The 27,149-nt window shown below is 40.7% G+C and overlaps 2 protein-coding genes across 5 annotated transcripts in view; both read left to right on the top strand.

Annotated features, from left to right (window-relative positions):
* Window positions 1-11,085, top strand: part of si:ch211-195m9.3 (galaxin) — a 14,641-nt gene extending 3,556 nt beyond the window's left edge. Inside the window, exons 5-13 of one of the 4 annotated variants that reach the window (XM_035525470.1) lie at window positions 1-84; window positions 374-556; window positions 1,131-1,164; window positions 6,403-6,458; window positions 7,195-7,295; window positions 7,481-7,704; window positions 8,852-9,168; window positions 9,451-9,513; window positions 9,747-11,085. The exon at window positions 1-84 is cut by the window's left edge and continues 51 nt beyond it. In XM_035525470.1, the coding sequence (XP_035381363.1) occupies window positions 1-84; window positions 374-556; window positions 1,131-1,164; window positions 6,403-6,458; window positions 7,195-7,295; window positions 7,481-7,704; window positions 8,852-9,168; window positions 9,451-9,513; window positions 9,747-10,000 (1,316 nt within the window). In that variant the 3' untranslated portion in view covers window positions 10,001-11,085. Of the gene's footprint in view, window positions 85-370; window positions 557-1,130; window positions 1,165-6,402; window positions 6,459-7,194; window positions 7,296-7,480; window positions 7,705-8,851; window positions 9,169-9,450; window positions 9,514-9,746 lie in introns of all 4 variants that reach the window. The other 3 variants (XM_035525469.1, XM_035525468.1, XM_035525471.1) reach the window with 3 other exon arrangements.
* A 7,501-nt stretch (window positions 11,086-18,586) lies between these two features.
* On the top strand, window positions 18,587-26,556 carry cfap45 (cilia and flagella associated protein 45). Its single transcript, XM_027010069.2, has 12 exons — window positions 18,587-18,853; window positions 19,009-19,128; window positions 19,260-19,393; window positions 19,545-19,689; window positions 20,810-20,980; window positions 21,635-21,813; window positions 21,965-22,094; window positions 22,324-22,470; window positions 23,387-23,500; window positions 23,769-23,962; window positions 24,811-25,035; window positions 26,404-26,556. Exons 1-12 carry the CDS (start codon window positions 18,851-18,853, stop codon window positions 26,477-26,479), a joined length of 1,638 nt encoding a protein of 545 aa, XP_026865870.2. The 5' UTR covers window positions 18,587-18,850; the 3' UTR covers window positions 26,480-26,556.
* The last annotated feature ends 593 nt before the right edge of the window (window positions 26,557-27,149 follow it).

Raw genomic sequence — 27,149 nt, 5'->3', positions numbered from 1 at the left:
AGGCTTACAACCCCATCAACCAGATTTGCTGTGGGGGAAGCATCCAGAACAGGCTTGGTCCTCAGGCCAGTTGTTGTGGATCAGGTACAGACATAGCAGTCCTGAAATCAGTCTGAGATTAAATCGCCCAGCATTATATATCCTGCTACACAGCCAATGAGTTATTTTGCAACTGGACATATGATGTACATAGACAATAATAATAATTTCTCATAATAAATCAGAATTGGGAATTTGTTTTTAATCTGATGTTATTTTTTGTCAGTCTGCCAGTGGGATCATGAAAGGGCTCATTCTGGGCAAATTTTAAAAATGTTTTGCCAAATACTTTCTTTGCAATTCTGTCACACATTTGTTTCTTTTTTTGCAGTAGTCATTAATGATGCAACTCATTTATGCTGTGCTGGGAACAAAGTCATGAAAAAGACATCAGTGTTTCATCGATGCTGTGGCGAGGATTTGTATGACAATAGAACAGAATGTTGCTGTTCTACCTTCCAATTAAAAGTGGAGAATCGCAGTACCAGCAGATGCTGTTCAGAGGATATACCAAAAGGTATGCCTAAAAGCACTGAATGTGGCAGAATTGCTAGAGAATACCTAACATGTTTAGTTAGCAAAATCACAGATTCTCAAATAGAAAGATTTGTGCATTTCTGGTCCCATAATCTTGCTGGTCTGGAACCAATGAACCTGTGATACAAGGGGCCCAAGGGCAGCATCCTAGCATCACCTTGTAAAGCTGTTTACCTGCCTTACCATAATTTACAACTAAAAGCAAATGCAGCTGGATGCTTAGATACACCCTCAAAGAAAGAAACAAAATTTGCAAGAGAAGAGCACATTCCGCCATATTGTTACACAGTCTTCCGACTTCAGTTTTCGTATGAAGGAATGCCCATATCCAGATACATAATAGTTGTGCTCTCAGACCAGTGGAAACATGGGTCCGTTCTTAAAAAGTTCGATCACAGGAACTGGCACCAGCTCCGGGACGAGCACCAGCACTTTGTTGGTGGAAAAGTTCTATGCCTGAACTTAATGTGATTTGGTAGAGTTCATAGCAGAGGCCCTTTCATCGTATTGTATAAATTCTCTTATTTGTTTCTTTTTTCTCTTTCCTGCAACAGATTCTTCTAGTACTGACACTATATCGGGAACAGAGTAAGTTCTAAATCTTTACATTTGTATTGGTTTGGATATATTTGTCCAGAAACAGATTTAGAAAATTGAGAAGGAAAGATGTATGAAGTAGTTGTCAATTCAACTAAGAGTAAAAATAAATAAAATAACTCAAGTTCAAGTATAATCCATATTAATCCAGTTGCTTTCTTGTGTTAATCATCTGTGGTGTTCCTGTGGGTGGCTTGGTTTCCTCTTTGGGGCGGATTAGTTTCTATCATTCCAAAGATATGCAGGAAAAGGGCAAGTATTGAAAATTGCCTACTCTGAGTGGGAGGCATGTGCTTGCTTGCTTCCTTTGATGGACTGGTGCCCGATTTGAGGTTGACTCCAGATAGAGAGAGAGAGAGAGAGAGAGAGAGAGAGAGAGAGAGAGAGCGAGCGAGTGAGTGAGCTGTCTGTACAGCTGTATGTATGTATGTATGTATACACATACATGCATACATAATGGATTCAGAAAGTATTTAGTCCCCTTTACTAGTTGCACACTTTATTTCATAGAGGGTTTGAATAATAGATATAATTGTCATTTTTACCTATAAATCTACAATTAATCTCCCATAATGACAAAGTGAAAGCATTTTGACATTTTTGTAGAAGTCCTTTGGCAGCTATAATAGCTGCCTCTACAAGATTTGCACTGTTTGATTTGGGCAGTTTATTCCGCTCTTCATTACATTCCAATACTTAACCAAAAGCCGCTCCACTGTGGTTTTGGTTGCTATGAGCTACTGTCATCCTGTCACACCAGTCTGTGTTTGAGTGTGCTTTGAAGAAGCTTTTCTGGGTGTTCCTGTATTTGGCTGCCTTCATCTGTCCTTCAATCATTATCAGTCTTCCTTGTCTCTACTATTTAGAAACATCCCCATAGCATGATGCTGCTATTACCATGTTTCACCATAGGGATGGTATTATCCTGGACATGTGCAGTGGTTGTGCTTGCTGTTCTGTGAATTTTTGTCTAATCAGTGGCTCTCATGAGTGGGAGAGTGTTCAGTTAGTAACACACCACCACTCTGCCTGTCTGTGATTGGGGGGCACAGTTGCAGGCTGATCATTATTCACACTCTCAATTGGCTGGTGGCAGCACTATGTTGATGGAGAGTGGTGTTCTTCTCTAGAGATGTTTGTACTGGACCTGGGGTGTCTGAGGATCCTGGAATCCCAGAGACAGAATCATTCAGTATGCCTCCCACAGTGATGTCTATAGGGAGCATGGAGTCTATCAAGGTCTCATCTTTCTGAACCTGATGCAGTACAGAGATCTGGTGCCCTAGCTCTTCAATCTCCTCCTTCAAAAGGTGGCAGTTTGTACATAATGACCGAGTGAGTGGTGGCATCTCGTCTTGGCATGTAGAGCAGAGTAGCAGCAGTGCAGCTGCTGTTGCTCAGCATGTGAAGCAGAACTGCATTGGTGTAGTGATTGCCTTCGGTTGGTATGTAGAGCAGAGTAGGAGTGGTGCTGGTAGGATCCACCTCTCAGTTTGCGTATGGGGCAGAGCAAGAGCGGCGCTAGTGGCTGCCCTCAGTCGGTGTGTGGAGCAGAGCGGTAGCGGTGCTAGCGACCATCCTTGGCTGCCATGAAGTGCAGAGCAGCAGCAGTGTTTAATATTCCTCAACTTTTACATCCAGGACTGTTAAGAATTCCAGCAACTGCAGATTAATGCAGAGGGTTTAGTTTAGACCTGGGGGAATGCCATCCAGTGTAAATTTTATCTGTTCCATTTCTACACAGGCTTCTCACGTAATCAGCAAGTAATAATAATTAAAAAAAATAAATAAATAAAATAAAATAAATAAATAAACAATAATAATAATAAATATATATATATGTAGCGTGGTACCATGATAGCATGCCACCAGCGCAACAACAAGTATAGTCGTGAAATTTCCTCGATACTAAATATTCCACAGTCAACTGTGAAGTGAGAAGCAGGGTTACAGCAAAGTGCTCTTTATTATCCATCGGTATCTAGCGATGAGAACACTTAAACAAATCTCAAACAGTAGGTCTTTGTGTGAGTGCAGTTATCAGATGAGACTGGTGTCTTAGGTCCTGCCAGCCTTCTGGTGTGTGGCCGACTCGGCCGCCGAGGGGCAGGCTTCTGAGGATGTTCCCGATGAAAGGAGGCAGCGAGGTCAGGGTCCGACACTTGGCAGGCCGGTATTCAGCAGCGCTCCTCAGGTCCATACCCTTACCAGTCCACGACATACTGGACCTACCTCCACAACCGGCTTCAGGGCCGATACATGGAAAGCCCCAGATGCCCGGCTGTACCCAGGCAAGCCGACACAATAGGTGACTTCATTAATCCGCTCTGAGATGGTGTACGGGCCCTCGTACTTCGCGGCTAGTTTCCGCTTTCCACTTGTAGTCGGTTGTGGCTCTGCGCAGTTTCTGGTGCACCTCCTCCCACACCTGCTCGCTGCGACTCCACAGCTGACTGGTCAGATGTGGGGGGATGCCATAGATATAGCGGGGGCTGGAACCCTAGCACACATTGAAAGGGTGTTAAATGCACGCCACAGTGAATTCTGGGCATATTCCGCCCAGGGGAGGTAGGTGCTCCAAGTCTCAGGCTGCCTCTGGCAGTACAGCCTGAGAAACTTGCCTAGCTCCTGGTTCACCCTTTCTACCTGCCTGTTGGCCTGGGGGTGGTACCCAGATGTCAGGCTAACCGGGATATTCATCTTACCCAACAGTTCCTTCCACACTCTGGAGGTGAATTGTGGGCGCCAGTCTGAGACAATGTCCTCCGGTAGCCCGAATTGCCGAAAGACGTGGCGGAAGAGCTGGTCCGCCGTCTCCCAGGCAGTAGGTAGGCCCTTGAGGGGGAGGAACCGTACCATTTTGGAAAATCGGTCCACTATGACCAGGATCACCGTGTTGCTCTCAGACACAGGAAAGTCAGTGATAAAGTCAATAGCCAGGTGAGACCAGGGTCTTATTGGTGTGGGCAGCGGCAGCAGTTTACCTGCAGGTGGTGTGCGAGGGATCTTGTTGTGGGCACAATTGGAACAAGACGCCACATACCTCACTATGTCTTTGTGCATGGCTGGCCACCAATAGTGAGCACTCAGTAGCTGCGCCATGCAGGTTGCTCCTGGATGGCCTGTCCCCATGGAGGTGTGTGCCCATCTAATAAGGCCTTGACGGAGGTGGAGTGGGACAAAGAGGCAGTTTGGTGGGCAGTGTGGTGGCGGATTTGCTGCCTCTGTCAGTCCAGATCCCAGCTCAGAGTTGCCAGGAAGCAGGTGGGTGACAGTACTGGCTCCATGCTGGTAGACTGTGATTCTTTATTGTGTTGTCGAGAGAGAGCATCACGTTCCTCTCTTCTGGCCTATAAATAACGTGGAAGTTAAACCTAGTGAAAAAAGTGACCACCAGACTTGCCTGGAATTGAGCTTCCTTGCCTTTTGGAGGTATTCCAGGTTTTTGTGGTCACTGATGACAAAAAAGGAGCATTACTCAAACGCTAGTTTCATGGCGAGGAGTTCACAGTCTCCCACGCCATAGTTCCTCTCTGCGGGGCTTAGTTTTTTTTAAAAATAGGAAATTGGTTTTAGCTGTTCTGCTTTGCCCTTGTGTTGGGATAGTATTGTGCCTACCCCCACATTTGAGGTATCTACCTCCACCACGAAAGGCCTTTCTGGGTCTGGTTGCTGCAGTACCGGGGCAGTGGAGAAGGCCTCCTTCAGCTCTGAGCAGACCGTACTTAATAAAATGGCAATAAAAGTTAGCAAATGCTAGGAAGTGCTGTATTTCCCTGCGAGTTTGTGGTCTTGGCCAGTCCCTTACTGCTTCTACCTTGCATGGTTGCATGCGTACACTGCCCTCGCAGATGATATACCCCAGGATACTCACCTCTTTCTGATGGAACTCACATTTCTTCAGTTTGCAATAGAGGTGGTTCTGCAGAAGGGTGCGGAGGACAGCCCGTACGTCACGCACATGTTGGTCCTGGGAGGAGGAATAGACCAAGATGTCATCTATATATGCGATGACAGATCTACCCATGTATAGGGGCAGTGGCTATACCATACTATAGCACCAAGTATTTGTAATGTCCTGAAGCTGTGCTGAAGGTGGTTTTCCACTCATTGCCTTCCTTCCTCATTGCTAGCGTCCGGAATTTCATTGCATAATCCTCCGCTATTCGATTCCTTGCCTTAGGCGGAGCAAGGAGTGCCCACAAACACTCCGCTGACATGAATGAAAAAATACAGCCTTGAGCTCTTGAATAAAACTGACATAATTGTTCATAAGTGGGGAAGCATTAGTAATGAGAGCAGCTCTCCAGGTATGTGCTTTCCCCCTGAGTCAGGGGATTACAAAAGCAACCTAGGCATGGCCAGGCTGTCAGGGTTGAAATCCAAAGAAAAGCTCATACTGGAAGACAAAGCCCTCACATCCTTCTGGGTCTCTGCCATACATCACGGGGTTAGCGATGAGGCATTTTATCCCCTCCGGTACAGGTGGTGTAATGGGAGGAGTTGCTCATTGTTCAGGGCTCGTAGCCAGATGATTGTCAACCTGCCTGAGGTGCATGACAAGCAAGCGTAACTCCCCCGTCCCCTGCTCCTGCTGATCCATTGCCACCTTCTGGGCAGCCAGCAGTTGAGCCCAATCAGAGCTACTCGCCTTGCTTCCAGATGGCTGCACATTCTGTGACGCTTGCAGCACGGAAGAAACGAGATGCGGGGTTACAGCAAAGTGCTCTTTATTATCCATTGGTATCTAGTGATGATAACACTTAAGCAAAACTCAAACAGTAGGTCTCTTTAAGTGAATGCAGTTATCAGACGAGACTGGTGTCTTAGGTCCTCTAATGTGCAGCCCCGTCTCTTGGGATCTGTGGGTTTAAATAAGCAGATCATGATTACGAACAGGTGAGTTCAATCAGTACTCCAGCGATTGTGAGCGCGGCAGGTAAGGGGTGTGATCCCTAGCAGGAGTGGGCGTGTCCCTCCTGCTAGCCAGCCCACCAGCCGTGACAATATGAATGCGAAAGCAGACAATCGAATGCTTTTGGCAATATAAAAAAAAAAAAAAAAAAAAAAAAAAAATATATATATATATATATATATATATATATATATATATATATATATATATATATATATATAAATGTGTATATATAATACTCCATTGAATGGAATACATTTATGATTTGCATAATGTTTCTCTGCGCATGTGTGTGTGGGTGTGTGTGTAACCAGCAAGAAGGGCCAGGCAGAATGTAGTCTGAATGTAACCAGAAAAATGGACACTGAAGGTAAAGTATTCAACATAATTAGCAACAGTTAATATTTGATGTAAACAGCTTAAATGCTCTCCAAGGCAACAACATTTGTTATACAATTATTTGTAGGTGATAAAAGGCCAGACTTTTCTACTTGCAGGTTTTGAAAGAGCTTAAAATAAAACACCAGAAGCTTAGTAAATCTTCATCTTGGATATTTTTTGGGTCCACTGTCAACTCTACATATTAAAACACCAGCAACATAGCTATTCTTGACAGATATGTACCATCGCAACATGGAATACCATGCATTTGTTATGTCAGTTTTAACACTGGTCATTTACACTTAAAAGCACGAGATCCTTAGTAAATACAGCTGAAAAAGTTGATTCTGAATGTGTAAATACACCCTCAAAGAAAGAAGCTAAATTTGCAGAAGAAGAGCACGTTCTGCCATATAATTATACAAAGTCTTCCAGCTGAAAGTCTCACAGATCTCAGACCAGTGGAAACATGGGTCCAAAAGGTTCGCTGTAGAATTACAGGGTTGGAAACGTTCAGATGCTTTGTTGTCTTTTTCTTTCAGTACGTGTTCCCACCTCCTTGTAGTAGTAGCAGATGTATGTGATTTAGGAAAAAGCAAGAAAACGTGTTATTTATAAACATAGTGTTACATACGGTGTTACATACCCCCCTCTCACTTCCATTCTCAATTCTCTTCCATTCTCAATTCTCTTCCATTCTCAATTCTCTTCTCAATTTCATTTAGCTCACCCTGAGTGTCAATACAGTGGCGGGCAGGAGGAGGATGAAAACACCAGCATCTGTTGCTCAGGGAAGAAGCGTCAGAAGAAATCTGGCCTCACGCGAGTATGCTTCATTAAGTTTTTGTTTTTGATGAGTGTAGTGTGCAAACGGGCACTGTAATGTTTCTGCAGCAGTGGAGATCTTCCAAGACAGGAGAATTTTTAAAAGCTGTTCAGTTCTGATTCTGTGTTGCTCTCTTGCACACTTCTCTCTCGCCTTTGATTTAATGACCACTGTGTGGTTGGCAGTGTTGCGGTGCAGAAGTGTACCAGCTCTGGGAAGACGGAGCGTTGTGCTGTGATGATGTGCTGTATCGTGACCAGCCGGCAAGCTCGATGTGCGCTGGGAAAGCCGTTTACTCTCCGCATCGTTACACCGTGTGCCAGGGACACGTGCACCTGCCCGCGGGCAAGCAGTGCTGTGGAAGTCACCCCTACAACCCTCACAAGGAGATCTGCTGCAAAGGACATAGGTGCTGTACAGCCACTCACATCATTTTCAAACTTGTGTGATTTGCTCGTGTAGGTTCTGTACAGGACATTCCTTTGTGGGGTTTTTTTTTTTGTATACCAGTTTGTTTATTTTTTATTTCAAGCATGCAAGACATTTTTGCCAGCTGTTTTAATGAAGAGATGAAAGGGAATCTGGACTGGCAGTCCTTGGGAACTGGACTGAGATGGATTTGTCTCTCTCTCTGTGCATACGTGTGTTGGGCGGATGTATTACCAGGGGTTTTTTAATTCCTTGCTTTGTTTTCCAACCAAGCTGCTCTCACTGATCTCACTGATCCTGTTTGTGAAACATCCATTCTGTAATGTGAAAAATGTGTCCTGGCAATAGCCCAAGTCATTAATAGACAAGGAGGCGCCCTAGTGCAACTACAGGATTTACAGGTCACTGGGAAGACACAGACCAGCAATAAGACAATTGCAGTACTCATTCATCAGTGTTTCATGCCAGAGCAATGACAAAACTGTATAGACATGACCTGCCCTAAAAAAATGTATTTTGGTGAATATAAGCATATAACTTTTCAAAGATGGAGTATTTTTCATGTTGTTACATAGACCATGATGGTACTGCTGCCTTTTGTATCTATTACAAAATCAAACAAGTGCCAGCCTGTCTTTATCTGTATAACCATCCTATATATGTAGAGCTAAAAGAACGGAAGATAAAGAGACATTGGTGCTTAGTAATTGTCTGATAAGAATGGGTGATCTGTGCAGATTATTTTATTTTTCTTTTCTGAATAATTACCACTATTATTTGTATTAAACACAATGTTATTAGGTTCTTTGTCCTGCAAATCTTTCTGTGTTTATTGGCCTCAGAAAATACCCATTTCTGATTGGCTGCCCGGTTATTTTATGGACACCTCTGACATAATAATGGGTATGCATATGTAGGAGAGGGGATCAGAATGTGAGCTAAATGAAAGGACATTAAGTTTGCTATTTTAATACTATTCATTCAGATAGACTCTATTTTAAGATGCCTGTGTAGCAAATTAAATAAACACAGCTGATGTGTACCTAGAGTCTAACTGGTCTGTGTTGTATGTAGGCTTCTGCACATTCTCCAGGTATATGAATGTTTTTTTTTTTCTGTGTGTACAGACACAGCAGGCCAGCGGAGGATGTGGTCTGCTGTGGCCTCGATGCCTACAGCCCCAGCACACCTGGCTACAAGTGCTGCGCCGGTCACCTTCATGACCTCAAAGGGCTGAAGGACCAATCAGAGGCTGAGTGCTGTGGTCCTCTCCTCCTGAGGAAGAAGCAGCAGTGCTGCTACTCCACAGAGAAAACTCTGGTGTATGAGGTCCAGGATGGACATTCCTGCTGTGGACACTGGTACTACAACATGTCCTTGTGGAGGTGCTGCGCTGGGAAACTCTTTCCACTGACAAATGACTCATGGGTTGGTCAGCGACAAGGTATGATGAAATACTTAAAATACAGTAAATGTACATGGACAGTAGGGATACAAAATGCTTGCTCTGTAAATCATTATTGCAAATCACATTTTTTGTTTGGTTGCATTTCTGATAAATTACAGGGCTGCTACTTTGGAACAGGAAATGACCTCATAATGCTTGCACTCACTGATGTTTTTGTGTAGTCATGAAAATAACTGATTTTAAAAAGAGTCCAGGCTTACAAAAAAAGACTGAGTTAGCTTCAATATGTTGTGATTAAAGAGTCTTTCAATCTTTTAGCAGAGTTCAGGCTTCTTCCACATCTGTCAGACTACAACACCTCCACCATTTGCAGAGAGAAAAGTAAGGTCATTTTATCCATAGTTATTCATGCTTCAATATTCCTGATATTAACAAACAAAATAAGAAAACAGAGGGTAAATTTCTAGATAGTTTTCCATAGCCTATGATATGGTATTCATCTAGTGTTTTTTAAGTGTGTGTGTGTGTGTGTGTGTGTGTGTGTGTGTGTGTGTGTGTGTGTGTGTGTGTGCATGTGTGTGTGTGTATGTGTGTGTGGGCGTGTACATTTTCAGTGCTACTGGGAACAGTGGTGAGTGAAGCTGTAAATCAAGCATTTCGCTCTGTAGTGTTGATGGATGTTCTGTATGTGTCGAACACCACCATAACACCACAGAGACACCATGAAGTCAGCTCACTAGACCACTGCAGTTTCCCTCTTTTGGAGCCAGGCAGGCCCTACCTTTGGAGGTTCAACGGCAGTCAGTATGAGCCAATAGCCAATGTCCCTGATGTGGCTGCTCTCCATTCCATCTTGAGCCACTGTTAAGTATTTCATACAAGACATACTAGTTAACCTTCAGTTCATATTTACAGTACACATTCTGCCCCCTCTGTTTTCCCCAGTAATCTTACTAATGTCTTGGCAATGGCCTGTGCACTAGACATTTGACCAAACAACACACTTTAACTCATTCCAGTGGAAAAACACTAAGATAATGGAAAAACACTAAGCTCATAAACTGTTAAGCGTGCAATAATGTGGCATCATTTGAAAAAAACTATGCACTGAGAAATTACATGATTTGTGATCACAGGGACAGGTCCTTTGTGAATGCCTATAATGCAAAAACACAGCTTTGATGCTTTGGTGCTTTGAGGCTGAGGTGTATTACATGCCCAGGTGCACAAAATCTTGAAACATCATGAATTATTTTATAAGATGATGCCAGTCTTAATTTATGCATTATGCGTCTAATGTTGATTAGAAGTCTTAAGACTACTTAGTATACCTTGAGTGTGTTTTTATCAGTTATACTAATGTTTGTGCGGTTTATACAGCATAGCAGCCAACAGCTATGATATGCAATTAATTTCCGTGAAGTCAATTTGGGAGTGAATGTAATATTTCTCAGCTACAATGAGCCAACACAAGTTGCAAGTGTTTTCAATATTTATTAATTTCTTAATATGAATGAATTAGTTTTAAATGGATCTAAAAGTAGTTTTTACTGCTCCTAGATCTTATTGGTTTAAGGCCACAGCTATCCATTCAGTTATCAATTAAATCCTTACATGAAACTATTAATTATCCTGATACCTATTAATGGTGTACTGTAATATGGTGCAGATTGATTTATTTTATTAATACTGTAAACACATCCATAATACTATTTGAGCACTCAGATATGGAAATGGCTTGCTATAATATAATACAGTAATTGCATGGTATTACTTAAAATTAAGCTTTCTGGTGTCAGGGATCAATTTTCTACATTTATATGATACATTTATTTTCTATATTTACAAGTATGCATTTCAACATTTTTATGATGGCATAAATGTGCCAGTTACATATGAACCTTTTTTTGCACATTCATACAATGTATTAAATAATGCTTTCAAATAAAGTATTCAAAGAACATTTAACATTTGTGCTTTTATTTTGATGAAATCTAGTTGCAGAGAAAAGAGTATACTATTTGGGAAAGTGGGTAATGGCCAACATTTCATATATATATATATATATAATCTGCTTACAATGAAAGTTAAATGAGTTATGATGTAAAAACCATTTCACCAGTCCTAAGGCTTATGATATTTATCCTAGAAATGTTAAAAATAGTTTACCACAATTGTTTTATTACTGCAGCTTCAAAAGAGTTATGTTAACTATACTGTTATTGCAAATAACCATATGCTCTATAAGTGCAGTTATTTTAGCTTTCTAAGTGTAAGAGGTGTACATTACCATGAGGTGTCACCTACCCAGCTACACATGTTTATACCAGTATGAGAGGCAACTATTACAAGTGAGAAGTAAATGAATTTATGTGACTACAAAGTTTATATTTACAGCATTAAGCTGACACTTTTATCCAAAGAGACTTACAATTATGACTGAGTACAAGTTGAGCAATTGAAGGTTAAGGGCCTTGCTCAGGGGCCCAGCCATGGCAACTTGGGGCTTAAACCAGCAACTGTCCGATTACAAGTCAGGTACCCTAACCACTGAGCTATCACTGTCTAAAATAAATGTTAAAGATTTGAATCTTGCTGAAGAGGTTACCATCTATTGTGAGGCCCAGATAAGTGAGAGTGCAAGTTAAAAAGAGGGTGCTTAGAAGCTGTGTTTGGCCCAGGGATGTTGTCTCGGAAACCTGAATCAAAAATTCATTCAAGGAAGTGCAGAGCTAGTGTATTTTTATTAGCCAAGTGTATTAGTATAAATTTATTAGCCAAGAATGATTTTGTTAAACAGTTGTAATACAGATCATTACTATAATAGCAATTAGCACGCACTTATTGCACAACCTTTACAGTTTGAGCAGTCTATATCAAATCAGCACTAGTCACAGTAGCAAGTTAAAGGATCAGGTGAAAGCATTTTACAGCAGGTCATATGAAAGAGTAATATGCAACTATGATTAAAATATGTGATAAAGTTATGAAAAAACAAAGGTTTCTGTGCAGCTTCTTTTTTTGGTGGGTGAGGGCTCATCATGTTTACACTCAGGGTCACAGAGGCCTGCTGTGCAAAAATCTATTGTTAAGTAATATGTTGTTAATAATCTGTCATTAATAAATAAACCCAAAAATATCACACTATTACATCAATTAACAAGACCGGAAATTAAACCTAATTAAAGAAAAAATAACCGAAGAACAGTTTATGGGGATTGAGTCACGTGAGTAGGTCAGTGATGTATTCCTCTCTGCTATGCACATCTGCATTCCTGTGGTCTTTTAGTTCACATTTCCAGCATTAGTTCAGGCATATACCTTTGGACAATAAGGAGCTTTAAAAAACATCATAATGAAAGAATGAAAGCAGTATGAAAACAAGGTAGGTAGCTATGTGTGTGTGTGTGTGTGTGTGTGTGTGTGTGTGTGTGTGTGTGTGTATGTGTGTGAGTGTGTGTGTGTGTGTGTGTGTGTGTGTGAGTGTGTGTGTGTGTGTGTGTGTGTGTGTGTGTGTGTGTGTGTGTGTGTGTGTGTGTGTGTGTGTATGTGTGTGTGTGTATGTGTGTGAGTGTGAGTGTGTGTGTGTGTGTGTGTGTGTGTGTGTGAGTGTGTGTGAGTGTGTGTGTGTGTGTGTGTGTGTGTGTGTGTGTGTGTGTATGTGTGTGTGTGTATGTGTGTGTGTGTGTGTGTGTGTGTGTGTGTGTGTGTGTGTGTGTGTGTGTGTGTGTGTGAATGAATGTTGCTTAGATTTACTTTCCTACATTTGCAGCATTTAGCAGATGCTCTTATCCAGAGAGACTTATAAAAGTGCTCTGATGTCCACACAGAAAATGTATACTTATATTTAACTTCCTGTGCTGTTTCACCATACAGTCCTCTTCAAAATGATTGTTGCTCTATTCCAGTCAGGTTCAAAACTAGTTGATTTAAATTATTGCCCTCATGCAGCTCCCATTGTATGGTGTTTAAGAAGCAGGTAGCTGGAAGGACAGGATTGGGTTGGGAGGACTCTCAGGGTATCTCATACAGACGACAGAAAGCATCTGTCTTGGTGTTTCTTGAACCGCGTCAGTAGTTTACCAACAAGTCTAAGCAAGTAAGGAATAGTGATTACCTTGTCTGTCGAGGGATAAGGGATCTTTTTGTAGCTGAAGTTCTTATGATGTGGGATGCTGGGCACCCTTGATCCAGTGATGCCAGTGCTTCTGTATGAGATTGATCACAAGGTGCTCTCTATTCCCCACATCAGAGTTACAATAGTGGGGCTTCCTACTAAAAATGGAGCAGTAGAATAATTTCTTGGGGTGTCTGACGTTGAGATGGCAGAGGTACTCCTCGTGGATGTTGAAAATGGAGGGAGCACCTTTGCTCAGGCCGTTCTGTGTGTCTGCATGAGATTATCCACTGAAAAAGACATGTGAACAAAACTCTTCCAGGTCATCTACGGTCACCCTGCATGCTAGTTCAGTTTGGAGGGCTGTGTTCAAGTCCCTGTTGGCAAAACTGGGTGACTCTGGCCACTGATAGCTGCTATAGCCTAGAATTGCCAAGCATAATCTGCAGCAGTTCCTTTTTCCTGTCATATAATACCAGCAGTAGGAGATCAAACTGGATCAGTGTCAAAGGCTGGGTGATTGCTATGCCAGAGAGCTGTGGCCCAGGCGTGCTCTCTCCCAGTTAACATGGGAATAAACTGTAAATGATTGGTGTTGTGTACCTAAGTAAAGGGAGTAATGCCTTAGAAAGTTGGTGCAGTGGTGATGAGTGCTCTCACACCTCTCAGGTATGGCTATAGTTGGTGATGTTTTTTAGCATGTTAGAGGACAGGGATCCATATGTGAAGTGTTGGGGAATTTAATATCAAATTACAGAACTCCAAAGGGACAGAAATCCAGAAAAGCACTCTGTACGATGAGTCTGCGCAGAAACAATATGAAATGAAGCAGTGGGAAGAGAAGGATTAAATATGGAAGCTGATAGAAAGTGACAGGTGTAGGACATTAGTATTCAGAAGATGATGAACAAGGTGGGCGTAATTTACTGGGGGGTTTAATTGTTCTGGGAGTGGAGTGGTTTGTGTACATGACAGTATGAATGAAGATTAGCCTTTGTCTGCCTACTGAAACAGGGGTCATAAACTCAGGAATGCCTTAAAGACTCAAAAGATCTTTAAGGTAAGATATGAATGGGCATAAACCTCTATTACATACCTCTATTAATGATTAATAATTATTAATATTATTATTTATAATTAATAATAGTATTATTTATAATTAATAATATTATTATTCTATTAGAATTTCTAGGACAGTCAACAATTTTAAAATATCATTAGTTACATTTATATAGCACCAATCTCGAACTCAAGGATGCTTTTACAGTTACTCAGACAGCTTTTACAATCACCCACACAAAAATGAGAAGCGGTAGCCAATTTGTGCAGTGTATTTTCAATCGGAAACCGGAAACCACAACCCCTTGAGGGATTACACCAGGTGCAGAGGAAGGGGAGAAGGTTAAGACACACACACACACACACACACACACACACACACACACACACACACACACACACACACACACACACACACACACACACACACACATACACATACTGGTTTCAGACATGACTTTGGCTTTGTTCCAATACACAAATTTCTGGTAATCATGGAAAATCTCAAACTCTGGTTCACATGATCTGTGTCTCTGATAGAGCTGTACAGACAACACTTTTAGTCTCAACTGCTATAACATATTGGTTTCATGTAAAATAACAAATGGCATCACTTTGGGTTTGTTCCACTACACTGACTTCTGATAAACATGGAAAATTTTAAACTTGCATTTGCAACCAGGTGTCCGGTGTGGTGGAAATTCAATGAAACGGGGAGTCAGATGTGGATAATAAGTAAAAAAGGTTTTTAATAGAAAAGAAAGATTCCACAGAGTGTGGGGCTCACTACCAAGAGAAGCCCCGAGTCATACAGAGCATTGCTTAATACAATTCCTATATACAATTCTAACTGTATGCTTTGACCAATCACGGACTTCCTGCCTCCTGTTGCTATGGCTCATATACCAATCAGCTTTAAGCGTTGCTTATCTCTGGCCAGCTGGTAACAATCTGGCTGGGTGTCGTTTCTTCTTTGTAGGCAATAAATAAGTTGCAGGCAATAAAACAAGAGTGACATTTGCTGCTTATCTGATCTATTGTCACACTCCCTTAACGTTCTTTGCTTACACAAACATTCGATACTGCTGAATGTATGTGAATCACTGAAGCACATAGTATTTCCTTTACACCGGTGACACAGGGTGCAGTGTTGTAAATGTATTTAACATGCGGGCAGATAAGACACAGATCTCCTCAATCAGCAACTACAGTAAAATCTATTTACATCACATCATATTTATGGCACATTGATTTTTGTTTTATCTGTGTTGTCCATCCTTCACATTTGCTTCAATAGCCAGTTTCAGTGTGTGACCACATGGCCCTTTTTAGCTGGGTTTTTGTAGGAGGTAGACCACTCTCAAAACAGCAGTGACACTTTAACTCCCCTTCTTAACACTGCTGTATCCTGATGCATTCATACCAGCTCAACACTATATAACATGTCACTACATTCTCAGTGTCATTGGCATGTTAGGAATAGAATAGAATAGAATAGAATAGAATAGAATAGAATAGAATAGAATAGACCAAAAAAGAGTCTCAATCAGTCATAAAAATGCAAAAGGATACCCCTATCGTAATGGTCAGACCTGTGTACAGCTCTATGATAGAGCTGTATACCTCTGTGATAGAGCTGTATACAGGTCTGACCTGTATGATATGGAAGGTTTGAGGGTTTGCTGTCCACTTTCCCTTTGTAGAATTGGATTGTCCTTTAACATGATAGCAGGGATTCTCCTGAGCCCCGATGGGAAGGAGGTGTTGTTTTGGTTTTCAGACCTGGAGCTTGGACCATGTCTCTTTCTGCTGAAAATTAAATACATTATTTTGTAGTTTCTCATTGCCACTCCTCATTTTTGTTTATTCACATGAGAGGAGAAATGAAGCTGGACGTCTCAGCAGTTTCCCCCTATTGCATCATTATGGTGTAATATTGACACAACATGTCCTCTAGGAGATTCCATGTGAGGGAAATCCCACATCAGAGATTGCTTAATGGCACATAATGTCTTTTCAATCTCTCCTAGTGAAAAATCCCAAAACTTTTCTTGTTTGTTTCACTGGTGATTTCTTGATATAATGGAAAAAATTATGTGCTAGGGTTAAGCAAGGGTTCACAACTCTCATATCCATCATACAGGTCATACTAGTGCTTTAACATACAAGCACACCGGTCTCATACCATGTCTCACCATGATGATGCAACAGGTGGAAACAAAGCTAAAATGACAAGATATCCAGATGTTCTTTGACGTAAATGACAGAGGAGTGTAAAGGAAACTAAAGAAATCATTAAATAAAAATAGACATGACCCCTGTTCCATTTCTGGACAAGAAAGCAACTCCCATAATCTCCCTTCCCATTTGGTCATAGAGGAATTGCTGCTACCATGTTAGAAAACATCCTGATTCTCCAAAGGGATATGAGCGAAATTTATTATGGGCAAATCAAAACCAGAGTCATTGTAGCATTCCAGTGTCATATTACCAACACAGAGAGTACGGGAAGAGTACAGGATTACAAAACAAGGGCTAGGATAAACAAGATATAGGATTAACGAACACAAACAGGAGTATCCGGCTATAACAAGACGCTAGGAAAACTCGGGGCTAAGAAACACAAAGGCACGGAGTAGAAACTTAACAAACACAATGATTCAAAATTATATGTACGCACGGAGTCAATAAACATGCACAATAAAAAGCAAAAACTAAGGGTTTAAATACAATCAACTAAACGAGGAGTTGAAAATCTATAGAAAATTTAAACGAGGTGTTGAAAATCAAACGAGGGAGAAAACGAAACTATGGAACGGAAATAAAAACACAAGACGGGGAAAACATGGAACACGGAAACTGGGAGGGCTTGTTCATGAGAACGGATGTCATTTATTAGTGGATTGATTTAACTGCAGTCTTTTAAAACTGAATGCTGGCTAAACTACTTTGATGTGCCAAAGACTTCAATTCAATAACTTCTTTAACTTAATATCAGCCCTTGTAGCTCAGTAGACAGCAGAAAAGTATACTAGTTAGCTCCCAATTAATATAGCTCCAGCAACAAGCTGACCTGCCTCCATATTTGGCAGAAGTCAAGAGGTGAATGTGTTCCATTATTTTATCATGTTCCCAAAATTCCTTTGACAGGTAACTACTCTTGTTAGGTATGCAAGACAACTACAACGTTCGGGAGAGTGAGACAGATTGAACGTGAAAAAAATAATCGGAATTGAGGAATGAAATGAATCTGGATGCTGAACTAAACTAGGTAAACAAGCTACTAGTCTTGGGTGATAGTGGAATTGTTTTGGCATTACAGGAAAATTCTGAGAAATAGATAACAATAAGAAATAAGAAATACATATATTAATTTGCCTGAAAGTAATATGACTTTAATTTGTGAACTTGTGAATTTATGAACAAATTGTACAGTAGAATCTGTCTAAACTTGTGATAGCAAAGGTGATAGCAAGGAGCTAAGGCCCTTAGGTTCTATTGGAATTGTAATGATGCAGAGGCGAGTTGTGGTTCAAAAGACACTGACGTTTATTGACACAGTAATGATCTAAATTTAAAACACTAAGAATGACACTACGCTGACAGATAAAAAAACAACAAAAAGGCAAAACACAATAAAGTGGAACAAGCACAGTCTTACACAGAGAACCCTGTGGAACACGAGGTCAAACACTAACAAAACATTAAATACACATACTAACAAGGACAATAACGAAGTACAGGTGTAACACATGACCAATTAATAAAGGAAAGGCGTGGTGATGTGCGCGCGCGCACACACACACACACACACACACACACACACACACACACACACACACACACGTCGAGGAGGAGGGGGCCATGCCGTGACAAGAATTATTTTGGCATTATGGGAAATTTCTGTGCGATAAGTCCCATTAATGATATTAGGGCTTTTAAAATGCTACATTAGAATCTGCCTATCCTTGCAAAGGTGATTTTTTAATGCTATGAGTTGTGATTTAAACTGTACCTGTATTTAAACCGTGTCTGTGCCAATACCCTTGAACAAACTATGAAAGTTTCTATCTGCTTGGGGAGAATACGTTTGCGGAGAGCATGGAAATACCGCAGTATACACGAGCATTTAGGCGCATTCAGATTTAAAGCGCGGATGACTTGACCGCATAAAGTGTTCTGTCAGCTGAAAGCGAAACTGGGTGAAAGTTCGTGTACTTCCGGATGCTCTAAGAATACACCAAAAGTTTGTCGTAGTTCTGTGGCTCCTGTCATAGCCGCAAGTGTTGTATTAGCAGTTCTAACATACTGGCTCTTAGATCTTTGTAACCACAGCAACAGCTTCCTCGGTTTCGCCGTTTCTATAGAAACATAACAACAAAGGGCTTTAACTCGGTTAGGGCTGGTTGGACCGTAGAGGAAACATAAAGGAAAAGCAATGTATTGAATGAAGAAATGACGGTAAACGTATATGCAATAATAAGAGTTCATAATCGTATCTGAAGCAAAGCTTTAGGTGCATTACTGAAATCTCATAGAACCATGGTAAGTTGATGAGTTTTCATGTTTGATTACAAAGAGCCACGACAGACTAAAGGTTCAAGAATCTGTCAGTTGTTCTATAGGCATAACATGATGCATGAGATAATAAAAAAAATAGTATGCCTGTGAAGAATGTTCCTTTTTGTTGGCATTCGTAGCCTCAAAGTGTGGCATCTTCGTCTACACGGATGTCCAGCAACAGCGCTCACTCTCGACGCTACCGCAGGCGCGCCCTCACCTCTCAAGTGGATGAGGCTCTTTTTGGAACACCCAAACAGGTGAACACTGTGCAACGTTTCGTTGACATACAGCCCTACAACTAAACCGGTAGTCTTTGATCGCGTCACAAGGACAATATTTCTGGAATAAAGCGGACATTTTGAAACTAGTTTTCGCTTTTTTCCATCAGTCACAGTGTGAATTGGAAGACAATACAGGCCACGTCCCGACATCCAGAACACTGTCTCGCTCTGCTCCCATCGGCAAAGCACAGAAATCGGAGACAGTCCGCGTCATTACTAAGGACCTGATCAGAGACTTGAGGAAAGTTTGATCAGAGTTGTTTGGTCCCAAAGATACATGTCAACGCTAAATATAAAGAAATAACATGATATACTCCTTACTAACAATTAGGTTTGCTATACATATACATACACATAAGTTAAACGTTAACTATACAAATGCTTTCAAATAGAATTCCAAGAAAGGATCCATCCGGACAGTCCGTCATCCTCTGCCCAGATGAAATTGAGCGCATCACGGCCGAGTCACGTGTATTAACGAAAGCTGAGAAGGAAGCGGTACTGCAAAGCCAGCGCATATCTCGGGAGAAGGCCATGGTATGGAAAGAAAAAAAAATTCGCTCCATATTAATTTTAGTAGGCTACCTGTGCCTAAAGCTGTATCCTAATATTTTATCTGATCTAGAGCTGTGTTAATCTGAAGCTCTATGAACAATATGATGCGTATTAATGACTCTACATCTCCAGAGTTCCACTAAGATAGCCAATGAATTAAAAAGATCTGAACATTTGAACAAGTTTAGTCAGCTTACTAGCATCAGTGTAGAAAAAAGGTAAAGAGTTTTTAAATGTTTTATTTTTTCACAAACACGGTTTTGTAATAGCAACAGATAAGACTTAAGACTAATGGGAAGAGCATAAGTGTGGCCTTCTAAAAATGATCACTAATAGAGACAGGCTAAACTAAATACTCATACAGCTCAACAATTTCTAAAACAACATTTACAAGCTCTCTCTAGTTTACAAGCTCTCTCTCTGGCTGATTGCCAATGGCCACACTATATTATCTCTCTTCTAAGGCAAAAGGTTCTGTGAGCAGGATTTGTCAGTATTCAGAGAGTTATATGTGTATTTTATATCATTTTATATAGTCAGTCCATTACTGTAATAAAACATATGGGGACACATTTCCATGGATAGTGGAATCTTCTCAGACACTGCAGACATTTTTCTTACACCTTTCCTTTCCAAAGGCTGCACCTAGTCAACTAAGAGTCCAGTGCTCCAGCCTCTCAGTTTCAGATTAAGAATGATTTCTTACAAAAGACTGAATGTGAATTACCATTTTTGTTAGCATAGCTATTATTACAATTGTTGGGTGTTGCATTTGTTGAGGTAATAACAACTTCAGAACTTCAGAATGGGTGGCAACAAACCTGATAGAGACAGAGAGAAAAAAATGTATATAGTAAAGAAGGCTGATAATGCCTGAAATAAACCATTTAGCTGACACTTTTTATTCAAAGCAATTTACAATTATGATTGAATGCAATTCAAGTCATTGAGGATTAAGGGCCTTGCTCAGGTGCCCAAAGGTAGCAACTTGATAGTGGAGGGGCATGAACTGGCAACTTTCTGTTTACAAATCGAGTGAGCACCTCAACCACTGCACTTTTTCACTCTGCTGCTCTCAGTGCTTTTTCCCCACGTGTGGTAGGATGCAGCAGAGGAGCGAAAGGCTCACATGCGTCAGGTGGACCTGTCTCGGCAGAAGAACCAGGGTCTTAGCGAGCTGGAGGAGGAGGCCAGGGAGCGTGCTCAGTACCTGCTGGAGAGGGCTAAGGCCCTGAGGATTGAGCAAGAGGATGAAGTCAAGAAGCTCAACGAGGTCTGACTGGCACCCTCTGGCTCTCCCTAGCTGTGCCTGCATGTATCAACATGCTTCTTTTCGTCCTTTCTCGTAATTTCTCCCTCTTTCGTCTTTTCACACAAATGTAATCCAATGTAATGTTGCTGAATCTCTGATGAAATGCAGTTGGCTTTTCAGTATGTCATCAAGGTACATCTCATCGCAACACGCTAACATAATAACTTTTAATAAGGAACTGTTTGGTTAGATCATATATCCTACATAGATGACTACATTGTAGTAAACACTGGCAACGCAGATTAATTGATAAAATAGTTTATTGGGAGATACGATTGGCCAATGGTGTGAAGAGCAGTAACATGTCAGGAAGTTAACTATGTACTGATGTCCAACTTTGAATTAGGTTGAGCAATAGCTGAACTGTTTCACGAGAATATACAGGTGCTAAAGTGTTGTTAATTGTTAATGGGTTAGGAATGGAACACATTAGTGCATATATGGTCTGAATCACTAAAAGCTCTCAACTGAAATTATGTAAACTATTAGTCATATTTTACACTAATATCTATGTTGAAATTAGTTTGTATGCCAAGAAGGCATGCGCTATTTTTTTCCAATTTGGTTAACGTGTGCAATGTGTGTGTGTGTGTGGCTGGATGGGAACCTGTACAGCTGATCCTGGGAGCTCAGTGCCATGCAGTACGTGATGCTCAGATACTGGAGAAGAAGCAGATTCAGTCTGAGCTGGAAGAAGAGGAGCGGAGGCTGGATGCCTTCATGGAGCTAGACCGCCGCAGAGCCCTGGAAGCTCAGGAGAAGATTGACCAGCTGCGCAAAGAGCAGCGCATGCAGTGAGGGCTCACCATGTGCCACATCAGCTGCTCTTCAGCCACGTGTTGCTCCTGCTTGCACCTGCATTACTGTCTGTGCGTGCATGCATGTGTGTGCGTGTGTGTGTGTGTGTGTGTGTGCGTGTGCGTTCACACACTTCTCTAACATCAGAGGGAAGATGTGTATCCTAAAGCAGATTGAGGAACGCCTAGAAGAGCAGCTGCTTCAGGAGGAAATGAAGGAACAGGAGGGGCAACAGATGCTGGAGAACATGGAGCGGATGCAGATGGAGGAGCTGGAGGTGTTATCCACAACTTCACACTTATTAACATAACACTCTCCCAAGTGATCTGATTGCAGCACTCCTTCTAGTGCCCAATATAGTAGCCCTGATATCTTAAAGAGTGGGTCAGCTATTGTGAAAGTGTTGCAATGCCGGTAAACCTGTTTTTTATGTGCATGTATATGTATATGTATGTTGTGTGTGTGTGTTTGTGTGTGTGTGTGTTTGGGTGGGTCTGTGGTTCTAGTCTATGGAAAGAAAGAAATCAGAGAAGAGCAAGCTACAACTGGAAATTCAGAAGATAAATGAAGATAGTCTGCTTGCTAAGGAGCACCGTAAGGAAGAAGAAAGAATGGCAGACCGCCGAGCTCTGGACTACACACGCCAGAAACTGGTACGTGAAACTGGGCATAAAGTATCTGTCTATGAGAAAGGTCTGCCAAATGGATATTACTAGACAAAAATATGCAAACATCTGTTCAGACATATTGGCAGCATGTGAATTATTTGGGTCTGGCAAGATCAGTGAGAACCTGGTTGAAAGACTGAAGCTTGGTTTGTGACTAATTATTGTCTGGGTTCTGGGCCTGCATGTCTGAAGACATGCCCCTTTTACTGTGACACAGCATTGTGGTATTCATTTACATTCTGAAAAGGAACTGCAAACCCATTCTTTAAGTCCTATAGGACGTGGCTAAATTATATACTTTATATAAATCATGTACATTATGTACAAACCTGAAGGTCTGATAGTAAATCGGTAGATTTATAATCTGGACAGAATCAGACTGAATTAGTAAATTATACAGATTTCTTGAATGGCTAGTTTCTACTGATGTCCAAGAGTTAGGTGTTTGGAAAATGAGGCATGTCTTATCCTGTCACAGTGACGATATTAACACTTTATATGAAACATAACTAAAACCATTAAATCATGTGCTTTTTTGGGGAAATTGTGAATGTTAGAATTAATGTTACAAAGATGCAAGCTGGATTTTCTTCTCTCCTTCGATTGCCATCTGGTACCAAGTACACAATGTTCTGATCTGTCTATGGCACCCAGCAGTGAAACAATACTCAGCAATAGAAAATTATGTTGTTACCTCTTCAGAGTATAACAGAAATGCAATGCACTTGGAGTAATAAAACTTAGAAAATTCAATATAGTCCAACCTTTATATATAAAGGAAATATTTTCTCCCAAAGCAAGAATGGTGGAAAGGCTGTGAGATAGACCCAGGAATTTGGACAGACAGAAAAGTGAACTTGGTGACCTTTTGACCCTGCTAGGGTTTGTTTTCTGGCTGCAGGAACGAGAGGCTGAGTATGAGGATGAGCAGAGAAGAATAAAGAGAGAGAAGGAGAAAGAAGTGGCCAGACTCAGAACTCTTCAGGAAAGAGACAGAGACCATAAAGCTGAGCAGGTGAAAGCGTATTCACTGATTAAACATTCAACAACAGACTCCTTTCAGTGTTGCTGTTTCTTATCATTTTCTTAAAAGCTTTGTGGATTGTATTTCTAAGTAAATAACAATGTCATGACAGATTTATGACAGAGGAGGATAAAATCTATATACATATTTTATATGAATAATGACTGTAATAAATCATATCTGTGGGGGCAAAGTTCTCTTTTTTTTTTTTTTTCCTTGATTTTTTTTTAGTTAATTTTGTGATCTCATATCCTCCTAGGATGAGCTCAGGGCTCGCAGGAACCAGGAAGCTGCAGAGAGGGAATGGAGAAGAAAGGAGAAAGAGCAGATCAAGAAGAAACTGGAGGAAGAGGAAAAGCTGAAAGTCGCTCGCTTACAGCAGGTTTCCTACAAAGAGCACATGCTATCTATTGAGGCTAGCCGGGAGAGGGCGGAGTTCGACAGGGTCCTGAGGTGAACAAGCACCACATTCATAAGCACCAGGCGTTTTCCACATTGACCGTGTTACTAATTCATCAGGAATTTGGTGAATGTCTGAAAACATCCCAGCCTGCATTGGAATGCATACATTTGGCATAAACACTCGAGGCAGTGTCTCAGGCAAGCCTTGGCAGTTTTGAGATGCTAGCATAAGGGTGCAATACAGATCTAAAGGTCAAAACAAGAACTTGATAATTATTTTTGTGGGCTAGTTTAGGGAAAAAGTTCAGAGAAAACAGAAGTGTGGTGGAGGAGGGAAAGGAATGGGAGCCAACTGTTCTTTCCATTTACTGGAAAACACATTTATTGTCTGCTGGAAGTCTAGCATAAGCATATGCATTTATTTTTTTTCTGGTGGAAAAATAGTACATTTACATACTATAAGAAAGGAAGCTGGGAATTGTTTCATGTTCCAAAAAGCAAGTTAGCATTTGGTATCCACCAGAGACTAGATTACATTTCAAGCCTGTGAATCCACAGATACAACATGGACCTGAATAGACAGAAGTCTGGGAATGATAGTTCTGGGCATTACACTTTTAAATTTTTATACAATTATGGAACATCAGGATCATATGATCAATCCCTCACTATTTCCCAGACAGGATTCCACACCTTGTCTGCTTTCCCAGAGGTGCTGCTGGATTTATTACTGCAAATTGTATAATGTGGCATGTAAAGTGTCATTTTGAAAACATCACCTATTTTTCGATCTTGATTTTGGGCCAGATTAAAGGATATTTATCTCAGGTAATCTTCACATTTGGGATCAACACTGACATGAAGGTGTCAGAGGTGTCTCTGAATTCTGGATTTGACAGAACACAGCAGGAGTTAATTGCATGGGAGAAGGAGCAAGAGGAGCGTCAACGCCAGCAGGCACTCTGCCACGGTGAGGGAGTTCGCCAGCAGGTTCGTGAGCGAGAGATGCAGGCCATTGTCCAGAGACGGGAGCGCTTCCATGAGGCAGAGAGACTCAACGAAGGGGAGCGCGCTCGCAGAGCACGTCTGGATGAGATCAAAGAGAAGAAGATAAAAGAGCTGAAGTGAGCCACACAAAAGCAACACAAAGAAGCTTGGCAAACAGCACTATTGGTCCCAATGACTGACACCATTTTACATTTACCAATTATAAGTCAATTACTTTAACCACTGAGCTACCACATCATCAATGATAAGTTTCATAATTGGCCCTTTTAACCCAGTTCCTGTTTGAAGGACAGCGTTACATAACATTTTTATTCAGTGTCATTCATGAAATGATTATCTTGATGAGAGGACTGCTGGATATTTTAACTGTCAGCAGAATCATGCAAGGTGAACAAATCCCATCAGCAAGAGATTTTGAGAAAGAGTTAAAATCACACAGCATGAGGTTCGCTGATGGGTAGCTTAGACAGCTCACAAACTTGGTAATTATGAAAAAGTCAAATGCATGACAAACCAACTTAAAGATTCATAAGATTCACAAGGAGAGAATTACTGCATATTCTGATAGTAACTTCCTGTAGTTAACTAATTTAAAGAGTATTTGATACTGGTTAGTTACTTTTACTAGCTTGCACCAATTAATTTGCAAAAACAAACAAGCAAATGAATGACAGAGAAAACTACATGACAGAGAAAACACAGGGTTTAAATACAGTATGTTATTACATTATTATAGGACAATGAGGAGCACCCGAAAAACAATGAAGGGCAGAACCAGAAACAAAATCAAAACAAGGGGTGCATCTTGGGCCAAAGGTCAACGATCAATTTGGACCCATTAATTGGGAAATTCCCAGGCATCTACCATATTAATTTATTACTTTATTTCAGAGTACTCTAAGGCTTTTACCATGGTAGGCTGATTCCTTGGATTAGCTAACAAATAATTCATTAATTTTCTTATCTTAGAAGAAAGCTTGTTAATGGAGAGCAACTACTAGTTCAGCATTGTTTTATCTAAATAGATCAGAATTACCAAATCCTAATGTCACATTGTTAAGGAACAATGCACAGCAACCAATATAAAGTAAATATCTCAGTGTCAGCCAGCTGGCTAATTTTCAAATAAAAATCCACAAGTGCCTGCTTGTGGTTAATGATCCAGGTTTTTATCCAGTTGTATCATGTATCCGGTGCCATTCAAACTCGAACACCCACAGGAAAAGGTGTTTTGTCCTGAAATATGTGTAGTGTGGTTTTGGAATGCTTCTGAAGTTTCCAGCTTTCTGTAGCTGCCAAAACATGTCATAAATAGATACAGTAACATTTTCCAGATGTAGACCCTTTAAAACATGTACTCAAACAGCCAAGAATGACTCCCATATCTAATTATTTTAAGCCAATACACAGGAAGTATGTAGTTGAATTGAATATAATGGCTTTGGTGGTTTATGGCTAATGATAAATGGTTTAATCTCCCACAGGGTGGCTGGACTTCCTGAAAAATATTGCAATGAAGTGGAACGGAAAAGTTACGTCTTACCCACATTGGTACGCTAAATATTCTATTCATGTATTTCCCCCCACATATACATTTAAAAAAAACAAACAAACATGAAGAATGTCTTGTATGTAACATGAGCAAATAAAAATATTAAAACAAACTGTTCTCAGATTTCAGTTATTTCATACTAGTTTAGGGTGGGAGGATGTTTCCCTTTTAAATCCCTTTTAAATCCCTTTTAAATTCTTTTTTATGCTGACAAGTCCGCCTTTGGCTTGCTCATTAGGGGTCTATAGTTAGATAAGATAAGTTTCCTTTATTGATCCCCATGGAGGAAATTTGGGTGACGCAGTTGATCAAACAAAAAAAGAGTAAAGTAGAATAAAGAGTAGATTAGAATAAAGAAAAATGTAAAAAAATAAATAAATAGAGTAGAATAAAGGAAAAATAAAAACTATGGGGACAGTTACTATAATGAACACAATTGCCCAAGTGCCACCCTATCCACTAGTTATATGATATGATATGGAGCATAATGAAAGTGACAGTGTGAAATAGCAGGTATACAATGTGGAGAACCAATGGGACTATAGATAATAACAGTACAACAGTGGTATATGGAATAATTATTGTAAAATAATACACAATAGTATTAGAATACACTTTTTATATATAAAGAGGGGTCGGATGCAAGAGCAGAGGGAATCTATTAACGGACAGATAGAA

Source organism: Electrophorus electricus, chromosome 4, assembly GCF_013358815.1.
Source record: "Electrophorus electricus isolate fEleEle1 chromosome 4, fEleEle1.pri, whole genome shotgun sequence".
In the NCBI taxonomy this organism is placed as follows: Eukaryota; Metazoa; Chordata; class Actinopteri; order Gymnotiformes; family Gymnotidae; genus Electrophorus; species Electrophorus electricus.
This window is presented reverse-complemented; position numbering and strand designations above follow the sequence as displayed.

Coding starts and splice junctions, on each gene's coding strand:
- cfap45 (XM_027010069.2), top strand. Junction 19,129..19,259: donor TTTTTGGAACACCCAAACAG/GTGAACACTGTG, acceptor TTTTTCCATCAG/TCACAGTGTGAATTGGAAGA. Junction 19,690..20,809: donor TATCTCGGGAGAAGGCCATG/GTATGGAAAGAA, acceptor CACGTGTGGTAG/GATGCAGCAGAGGAGCGAAA.